At 37.5% G+C, this 11,095-nt stretch overlaps 1 protein-coding gene across 1 annotated transcript in view; it reads right to left on the reverse strand.

Moving 5' to 3' along the window:
* Positions 1 to 11,095, reverse strand: part of LOC116840851 (cysteine protease ATG4B) — a 439,371-nt gene that overhangs the window by 408,698 nt on the left and 19,578 nt on the right. The window contains exons 2-3 of the mRNA XM_032808122.1: positions 4,855 to 4,983; positions 4,627 to 4,797 (exon numbers count right to left, since the gene is read on the reverse strand). Of these exons, the coding sequence (XP_032664013.1) occupies positions 4,627 to 4,797; positions 4,855 to 4,983 (300 nt within the window). The remainder of the gene's footprint in view (positions 1 to 4,626; positions 4,798 to 4,854; positions 4,984 to 11,095) is intronic.

Consider the following 11,095-nt stretch of genomic DNA (forward strand, 5'->3'; position numbering starts at 1 on the left):
AGTGGCTAGCGATGGACAATACTTTCAATAATGTATTAATTCATTTTATCATTCAAATAAATGTGTTTTTCAAGCAAAAAAACGGACCGAATTAAGTTGTACACCCAATAGATTAATAAAGTTTTTAATATATGATATCAGGACCTTGAATAAGTTCTCGCTGTTTTCCAACAGATGGCGTTACCAGAACTGCGTGCGTGTAGTTTAAGATGGTAACGCATCTATAAGGAACTACTATAAGCAAGCTTGAAATTCAGTATATGTCATTTCGCCGAAGTGTAAGCAACTTTTTTTTCATCGTGTTAAACATGTCAAGTTTCGTGCCAAAAAAGAGTATTTGCGGGGAATTTTACTGCATTACTTTATTAAAAAAAAATCTGCAGCTGAAGCACACAGAATTCTTGTTGAGACTCACGGCGACTATGCTCTGTCAGAAACAAAATGCAGAGATTGGTTTAGACGCTTCAAAAATAATGATTTTGATATTGAAGATAAAGAACGCTCTAGTGCACCGAAAAAGTTTGAAGACGAAGAATTGAAGGCATTATTTCATGAAGACTCATGTCAGACGCTAGCTGAACTTGCAGCATCATTAGGAGTTGATCATACAACAATTTCGAAACGTTTGAAAGTATTAGGAATGATTCAAAAGCAAGGACATTGGGTGCCGTACGAGTTGAAGCCGAGAGACGTCGAACGGCGTCTTTTCACGTGTGAACAGCTGCTTCAACGGCAGAAAAGGAAAGGTTTTTTGCATCGTATCGTGACTGGCGATAAAAAGTGGATACACCTATTCGATAATCCTATACGTAGAAGATCGTGAGGTAAGCCCGGCCATGCATCAACATCGTCGGCAAAGCCGAATATCCATGGTTCGAAGCTTCTGCTCTGCATTTGGTGGGATCAGCTGGGTATAATTTATTATGAGCTGCTCAAACCGAACGAAACCATCACGGGAGATCGCTATCGACTACAATTGATGCGTTTGAGCCGAGCAGTGAAGGAAAAACGGCCGCTATATGAGCAGAGACATGACAAAGCGATTTTGCAACATGACAACGCTCGGCCATATGTTGCACAACCGGTGAAAACCTACTTGGAAACACTTAAATGGGAAGTCTTACACCACCCGCCGTATTCACCAGACATTGCCCCTTCCGATTATCACTTGTTCCAATCGATGGCACATGGCCCGGCTGACCAGCACTTCCATTCTTATGAAGATGCCAAAAAATGGGTCGACTCTTGGATAGCCTCAAAAGACGTATCGTTTTTCCGACGTGGAATTCAAATGCTGCCAGAGAAATGGGAAGAAGTAGTGGCTAGCGATGGACGATACTTTCAATGTCATGTTCTTTACGACTTTTTTAAAATAAAGCATTAATTTTCACAAAAAATCAGCGAAAAGTTATTCAAGGTCCTAATATATAAGGTGTAGTAAAAAGAAATCCATTATTTTTGCATGAAATTGAACGCTTTATTTAGCATAGTCAGCATAGAATGATCCGATTTAGGTCAAATATGCACCGTTTTGTTCGATAACTTGATGCCATTTTGAAGGTAATTCCATTATGCCTTTCTCATAGAAACCCTTGTCCCTATTGGCAAAAAAACTGGGACAGTCGATTTTCACAAGCTTCTATTGAGGCGAATTTTTCACCTACAAAATCATTCGCCATAGACAAGAACAGGTGGTAATCACTTGGTGCCAGGTCCGGACTATAAGGTGTATGCATAAGAACCTCCCAACAAAGCTCCCAGAGCTTTTGGGAGCTTCTGAGTCACTATCGATGTGTGTGGCCTGGCGTTGTCCTGATGGAACACAATTCCTCTCCTATTGGCCAAAGCTGGCCGCTTCTGGGCGATTGATTCCTTCAAACGGTCCAATTGTTGACAGTACAGGTCCGAATTAAGAGTTTGGCTGTAAGGGAGCAACTCACAGTAGATGATTCCCTGCCAATCCCACCAACCACACAGCAAAGCCTTCCTGACCGTCAATCCTGCCTTGGCCACCGTTTGCGCCGGCTCACCGCGTTTCGACCACGACCGTTTTCGCTTGACGTTGTCGTAAGTGACCCACTTTTCATCACCAGTCACCATGCGCTGCAGAAATGGATCGATTTTGTTGCGATTCAGCAGCGATTCGCAGATGGAAATTCGGTACATGAGGTTCTTTTGCGTTAACTCGTGTGACACCCATACATCGAGCTTCTTTTTGTATCCAGCCGTATTCAAGTGGTTTCAAATGGTTTTTTGTGCAATGTTTAGCTCCTGGGCAATCGAAACAGTGCTTACATGACGGGCGGACTCGACGATTTCCATTATTTTATCGACATTTTCGACAATTGGCCTTCCAGAGCGTGGTGCATCTTTGACATCAAAATTACCGGAACAGAATCGACGAAACCAAAATTGCGCGTGATTGGCTGTTAGTATCAGGACCATAAACACTATTCATATTTTCAGCCGCCTGGCTTGCGTTTTCGCCTTTATCGAAGAAAAACTGTAAAATATGGCGTATTTTCTCTTTGCTGGTGTCCATCTTTGACGCGCGCTCAAACAATACTGAGTCAAATAATCACAAAACTGTCTGAGAAGTTTTTTTAGTACGAAATCTTATCTTTTTAACGCCATCTAGCGTAAACCGATCGCACTTATACAACGCGAAATACACATTACTAAAGCCATCTATTGTATAATCTAATAATGGATTTATTTTTACTACACCTTATAATTAACATCTGTATTATTCACTTATGGTTTCTATATACTACAGGGTGAATATTATATACCGGAACACCTGAATATCTCGAAAACAAAGCGTTGTATAAAAAAATGTTAAATACAAACGTTGTAGGGTTTAAAAAGATCTATTTTATGATATTAGCAGTTTGACCTTGAGTTGCGTCATAAAGATCAGGTCAAGGTCACAATGATGTTTTTAAATGGATACCCCCATTTTTTATTGTATATTCTTGTAGCTTATCTCGAGAGCTTTCCAAAACACTATACTTAAGTATTTTTTCGTTAAGTACTTTTCGAGTTAAGAGGCTTCAAAGTTACGCTCTTTAGCATTAGCGCGCGGCCGATTAAGGCAAGAGGAAAATCATATCCGGCCGATTAAGGTAAGCTAAGGCAGAGAAAAACGTAAACACAAGCGCGGTAAACGAGAGCTGCCCTTGCGTTTACGTTTTTTAGGCCATCAGCCTTACGCTATTTACTATTAATACGAGCGCGCGTTCGTGCTCGTCACTACGGTATCCACGCGCGCTAATGCTAAAGAGCGTAACTTTGAAGCCTCTTAACTCGAAAAGTACTTAACGAAAAAATACTTAAGTATAGTGTTTTGGAAAGCTCTCGAGATAAGCTACAAGAATATACAATAAAAAATGGGGGTATCCATTTAAAAACATCATTGTGACCTTGACCTGATCTTTATGACGCAACTCAAGGTCAAACTGCTAATATCATAAAATAGATCTTTTTAAACCCTACAACTTTTGTATTTAACATTTTTTTATACAACGCTTTGTTTTCGAGATATTCAGGTGTTCCGATATATAATATTCACCCTGTATATACTTTTCCTTACAACTGCAGGCGTAGCATATGCAGGAAACTAGTGTCAAACTCAATCGAAGTGCAAGATTCAAAAGAAATATTGACATCCGCAGAAACAGGATTAATAGCCGGAACAGAAAATACGGAGAAGACACAGCAAGATTTTTTAAACGCATACCGCTTGCGTTAGGTCTGTCCATAAAATCTGTTGCTACAAAGTGAACACCACAGATTATATAGCTTTTTTGCGTAAAGTTTTTCCGATAACATCGACCCACGTTTTTTAAATATTTGGTCGATTCATAGGAAATCTGAAATATTTAGAAATTTTAATTGAAACAGCCTTCAAATATTACAAAACCCTCATATTTATTACATGTAAATATCTTCAACTTACCTGAATAAATTAAAACCATCTTTTGTAGTGTTTTTACATTTCGGAATGCAACAACTGCTCGGAATTTTAATGTATTTTCAGTTATAAATATCACCGCGCTATATATATTAATATGCCGGGTGTTATATATGCACTATATAGGGTGCGTTCGGAGAGCTCGCTATTAGCACTATTCAGCGCTACCGTGTCATTCTGTCCTTGTTGTACATCTAAGGAGCGAGAAAGATAGAAGAATGTAGTAGTGATGATAGCGTGCTCCTCGAACGCACCCATACACGCCATCGCCATTTTGTTGTAAGGTATCATAGTTGGATCCGGATATTCAGCCGGATAGCGACGGCTAAAACCTTCAGAAAGTCACTCAGGAGAGTGACTTCTATAACATAGTATGTCAAAGTCAAGGTCATCTGAGGGTGGTAAAACTCCTAAACAGGAGTTTCACCTAAATTATATTAAAACATAGAGTATTAATGTACGTAAATTATAACATATATATATATATATATATATATATATATATATATATATATATATATATATATATATATACGCGCGCGCGTGTATATTATAGAGAAGAAAGTAAGTTTACATGCTCAATACTATGTCCATTCTTTAATAAATGCTTTATAATTTTAAAAGTATTTCAAATTATTTAAATTGTATCATACCTAAGTGTAACGTAATTAAGGCTTGGGCAAGGACCATTTGACCACATCTCAGCATACAACCCCAGCCTTTGTCAGATGTAAACGTAGAACTGTTGCCGCCAATAGGGACAAAGCCTTTACGATATGTAAACCAAAGTTTGGATCGAATATCTCTGCGTATCGTGTCGAGCTCTAAAATTAAACATTTTAAGATTCACTTTGACAAAAGTATTTAATTATCTATTATACCTTGTATAGCGTTATACTTTCTGCCAAGAATCCAGACTGGCTCATCGGTCTGCGGTATATCTTCCGCTTCATCGACAACATTTTGGGTGAATAAAGTATCCATTGTTACTGCTCTCTTACAGGTAATTCCTAAAAATCGCAAGATCGACTATAGTAATATTAAACTTACAAAAAACTTTACCAAAAACCCGTATACTACCGTACTAAAATATTACCAAAAAATAAAAAGTTGACTAATTGATTCGTTCCAGACACAATCTACTAAAACATATGTTAAAGACGTCCAAAAAACGTCCTATTTCTTTTAAACGTCTTCCGGACATCTTTAAAATATCTTTTAGTACTTCATGTTGCATGAATTGTTTCTCTCGTCAAATAAAATTCAGTAAAAATGAAATAAAATTTTAATAATGACTACGTCAAAGCGAGGATTTGAGAAAAACCTTAACATCGGGTTTAAAAAATTTAGCGTGACCAGATTGTATTACGAATAACATCCGTGTATAACGTATCGTATTATAATTTATATTTAAAGTGTAAAATTAGATTTATACAAGATACCTTCCGCATTATTATAGGAACATAGAATAGATTGAGAGGTGAACATAAAAATCCCATACCGTTTTGCGAATTCCACGAAATTTCGAGATATTAATTAAAGAAGATTAGTGAATGATCATGGTAAATGAGTTGTAGTGATGCCGTCTGCCGTTGTGTACTTATACATTAAGTCAAACTAAACAAAAAAGTCCTCTAGCATTTTACAAATTACCACATAGATTACATTATACATATATAAAAGTTATTTTCTCTCTCTTCCCCTTCTCTTCTCCCTTATTCTTTAGGATTGTTTTAGGATTATATATAGCATGAAAATATAGGAAAAGATTGTCTCTGTCGTCAATGTTTAGTCAATCATAAGAATTAATTAATCAAAGATGAATCCACGCGGCGCAAACTCGGAAACCAAATCTAATATGCATGGACACCGCGAAAGCCTAAAAAATCAAATCAAGTACCTCCACGGGGAGACTATTCTTGCTAAAGTTAACTCCTTTAGCAAACTCAGGTCATCCTTACCAAAACACTTTTCAACCCTAGCTTTTCTAAAAAGATGTAAGGACAACAACATCGTCCCAAAGTTCCTACAACTAAAAAACCATCTGGGCACGAAGAAAAACAACATTCTGTAGAAAACCGCAGCCTTGCTAGTAAAGGAACGTATCTCATACATAAAAATAAAGATTAGTAAAATTTCCCAAAAACTTTTCCAACTGCACCTTTCCTTAGCCTCAACCCTTTGACCAGACTTATGGCTCATACTGAACCACATAACGTATGAACAATCCCAAATCACTTACGTACAATCATCCCAACGACAGACGGAAAAATATCACAAACTAACACCACAAAAAACAGTTACCTCTCCTCCACTAAACACAGTAAAAAACCTATCCAACAAAGCCTTCTCCTCAGAAACCATTTCCGCCCTTCACAAAGGATCAAATTTTGCAATAGCTCCAACTAAAATACCAAAAGAAGAAATAATCAGTCAGATAGAATCCTCCCTGTTTCTACTCCCACAAGAACAATCCAACAATGTCCGTTGGTTAATAGTCAACATACTACAGAAATCCAAACTACCAAAACAGAATCTGACCAAACCGGAACAGTACGCTCTAAGACAACTAAATCAGGATATCATCATCCTTCCAGCGGACAAAGGTAACACAACAGTAATAATGAATAAAGAAGACTATAACAAGAAAATACAGGAACTCCTCACAGACGATACCTACCAGAAACTGAAGAAAGACCCCATCCAATCGTTAAAAACCCAAACAACGAATCTTATAAAGAACAGTACTCTTCTAGACAAAACAAAAACCATCCCAATCCCAAAAAACGCAATACTTCCAAGACTATACGTCCTTCTCAAGATCCACAAAATCAACATACCACTCAGACCTACAGTGATCGCCACAAACTCCCCAACATACAAACTGGCACGCTTTTTAATTAGTAAACTGAAACCTGTCAGCAAAAACACCCCTTACATGGTCTCGGCGGATTTCATACAAAAGATAAAAAAGGATCCAACTTCAACCAAACGACATCCTGGTAAGTTTCTACGTATCATCCTTATTCACGGAGGTCCCAATTCCAATTCCAGACACCATCAAAATAATCAAGACCTCAAAACAAATCCCTTCCGATCTTATCCCCCTAATCGAACACTACCTGACCAATACATATTTCAGCTACAATAATCAATTCTATAAACAAATTTCAGGTGCAGCCATGGGATTCCCAATCTCTCCAGTCATAGCTAACATTTCATGGCACATTTCGAATCTCAAGTCATCCAAAAGTGCCAGTTGAAACCCCGAATATGGCTCCGATATGTAGATGACACTTTCGTCATCTGGCAACACGGAAAAGAAAAACTCCAGGAATTCCTACATGCGTTTAATACACAACATTCCAACATTACATTCACAATGGAAGTCGAACAAAACAACAGACTCCCTTTCCTGGATGTCCTAGTCACGAGAAGAACAAATGGCTCGCTGGGTCACCAAGTTTACAGGAAACCTATACACACCAACCGATATCTCCATGCCGAATCACACCATCACCCAGCTCAAAAACAATCGGTTCTCGATTCGTTAATACACAGAGCATTAGCCATCTGCGACAAAAACAGCATCCAAAGCGAAAGAATCTCAGGAACACTCTTCAAAATAATGGCTACATGGCAACACAGATAAATAAAACAATCAGGAAATATCAAACCAGAAAACATCAAAACACACGGACTGAACAACTCCAGGAACAGACAAAAGAACGAAACTCCATCACCATCCATACATACAGGGAATTACGGACAAAATTGGCAAAATCCTGAAAAAACACAATATTAAAACTATCTACAAACCACCAACAAAAATAGGACAGTATCTGAACTACCCAAAAGACAAGACACTCCTGGAGTATATAGTGTCCCCTGCTCTTGTGGCAAAGTCTATATAAGAGAAACCGGGAGAATGGTGAACACACGTATAAAAGAACATCAAAGCGTAGTCAAATTGAAAAATGTAACGCAGTCAACACTAGCGGAACACAATCTAGAAAGCGGACACGAAATCCTGTTCAACGAAATAACAATACTGGCCAAAATCAACAACTACTTCCCTAGAAAATACAGGGAATTCTTGGAAATTCAAAAGCACCCCAACAATCTCAACAGGGATAATGGACAAAAAATCAGTCCAATCTGGCAATCCGTCCTCCCGGTTTTCAAAACATGACAGACAACAAATTTCCCACCACCATCCCATCTGCTACCCCTTCCTTCTTCCTTCCTGTCTCCTCCCCTCTCTCCCTTATACCAACTGCTATATAAGGAAGATCTTTCAGGAGCAACTTGGCATCGGGTCGTTCCTCTCTGATGAAGCGGATTGAAATGTTCGCGAAACGTCGGAATCAAACAAAGATGAATCCACGCGGCTCAAACCCGGAAACCAAATCTAATAAGAATTAATTAGTTGAAAAATTTTTGAACACTCTGAAATCTTTAGAAGTGTGGAATCCCATATAGGGTTTGCCGGACTTACAACAAACAGGAGCTATGGCACTTATCTGACAGGTGGAGTCTGTCAGGAGTGTCTCGATTGACCACGGTACGATTGGACACAACCAACCGATGAAAAGAATTATCTAGTGAATTACTAGGTCGAACCAATCATTACAATCTGTGTCCAATCGTATCGTGGTCAATCGGGTCCCATCCGAGTTTGTCAGCCAGTACTGGTCGATGCTTGGTCATTGAAGTTTGGTGTTATAACGAGCGCCGACACTTGATCAATGTACAGCGACCAATTATGAACCAGAGTTCTGTCAGCCAGTACTCGGCCAGTACTGGTTGATAATTGGCCATTGAGTAGTCTGGCATTATAATGAACATCAGTACTTGCCTAACGTACGGCGGCAAATTATAAACCAAAATTCTGTTAGCCAGCACTCGGTCAGTACTGGTCAATGCTTGGCCATTGAACAATCTGGTGTTACAATGAGCGCCGACGATTGGCCAAAATACGGCGACCAATTATGAACCACAACTTTGTATGCCAGTACTGTGTCACTATTAGTAAATGAATAATTATCTATATTACTCAGCATAACCCGGCGAGACAATGAGGCTGCTGTGAAGCTCTGAAGAAAGAGAATATCGATCTAAAACTAAACAGTAGTACTGTAAGTACAAATATAGGATAACGTCGGAATAACCAGAAACCGAAAAATGGTAGATAATAATGATTGATAGCGATGATATATAACAGGCTTACAAGCACTGGCGCATCGCTGGCCCCACACTAAAACCAATGTACCATTACTCATATACGATTTGCCGACTCTAGCCCAATGTCGGCATATGGGTCGCCCCTGGCGATATCATGGCAAGCCGATTATTATTTTTTCGATTGTGGCGCGACGCCAGTCCAAGCAAGGCTTGCCGACTATTGTTGGTGATATTGTCTCTCTACATAGAAATATCTAATAAACATATATAATAGATCTATAAATCTATGGAACATCTATGTTTATTGAAGATATTATCTAGTGTGTGTGTGTGTGTGTGTATGTGTTTGTGCGTATGCGTGTGCGTGTGTGTGTAAATATTTCTATAAATGTTATACATGAAAAATAATTATTAAATTAATGAGGAAATAAGAAAATCAAAATTTGAATTAGGAATGTACACTGAAAATAAATTCTTTAAATTAAAGAAATATATTTTGTTAAATATAATTTCTTTAAATTAAAGAAATATATTTTGTTAAATATAATTTCTTAACTAAAAAAAATATTTGTTAAATTTTACAAAACATGTAATAAATATAAATTAATATTTTTTAAATTTAAGATGAGCTGTAAAATTATGAATTTCTAGATAAAAAAATTATTTCTTTAATTTAAAATATCTATATATAAGAATAAGCAAATAATTTCCTTACAAGAATATTAGTTTTTTAAAATGTAAAAATATTATATATATTATATAAATATTATACTATGTTTAAATAAATATTTGCTTGTTTTAAAAGTAAATAATGTTGTGCCCTAGTTGGAGAGGCACAAACTAGATTCGAAATCGGTGTTGCGGGAATAACAGGGTTGCACGAAATTGTAGATGTGGTGTTATATATTTATAAAGAACTTTATTATACTTATTTCTTGTATCGTTACTGAGCTCTCGGGCTCTAGTAATAATCCGTGTATAACGGTAGCGTACATTCCTGTCCAGCGATCGGAGGAAGAATCCCATTCTTGTGTTCTTCTCCGGTCCTTTTATAGCAATTCGTTATTTTATCGGAGATGATGTTTTAATAACAAGGAATAGCAAATTGTGCTGACTTAGCCGGAAGTCAGATGTATGGTATTTTCAAGGTGATGCTGAGCGCAGCACTTGCGTAATCACAACAGTATTGTAGCGCTGTCGAATTGGTTTCTCATGAACGCTAAAAATAATATCCACGGTTATAACATTCCTCCTCCTATGGAAAAAGAAAACGGAGGGTTTGGAACGACGTTTTCATCTTTTCCGAGTTGCGATCACTTACATAATTTTTCCCGTTTTACAATGTTAGTTATAATCGTGTTCTTCTCCTATTCTTCGCTTATCTTTATCTTTTCCGTACAATTATGTTTATTATCGTGTGTAACTTATCTCTGTACGTGTAAACTATGTCTGCGCGCTAGTGCAGGGATTGTGGGTATATTCAGTTTGGATCGTGTTCTCACGTTTCGTTTTATATCACGTTCTATTACTATTGAAGGAGTTCTTTCCTGTTTTATTTTCTTTATTATAAATATTGCAATTACTATTACTATGGTTATTCCGCTAGGTGCTGTAGTGAATATTATATTTTTATAATGTGCTAAAGAATTCGAGCTATTTTCTAAATTATGGTAGGTTTGTGTTATCTTATTACTTAACTCTGCTAATTCCGACGGATTTCATATTATTTTGTTTGGATTTACTTGTACTATTTCGTTTTTATTCGTGCTTATATATTCTTGGTTTAGTGTTATGTTGTATTCAGGTATGTGTATTTGTATGGGTGTATATCAGTTGGACACGGGGCAATTGGACACAGTCCAATCACAAGTCGCTGTTCCAAGGGACCCTACAAATGTCTTTAATCACACGGTGCTGTGATTGGCTGTGTCCAAATGC

This window comes from Odontomachus brunneus, unplaced genomic scaffold, assembly GCF_010583005.1.
Source record: "Odontomachus brunneus isolate Ranch 3 - 2012 unplaced genomic scaffold, Obru_v1 Obru_scaffold_012, whole genome shotgun sequence".
Taxonomy (NCBI): Eukaryota; Metazoa; Arthropoda; class Insecta; order Hymenoptera; family Formicidae; genus Odontomachus; species Odontomachus brunneus.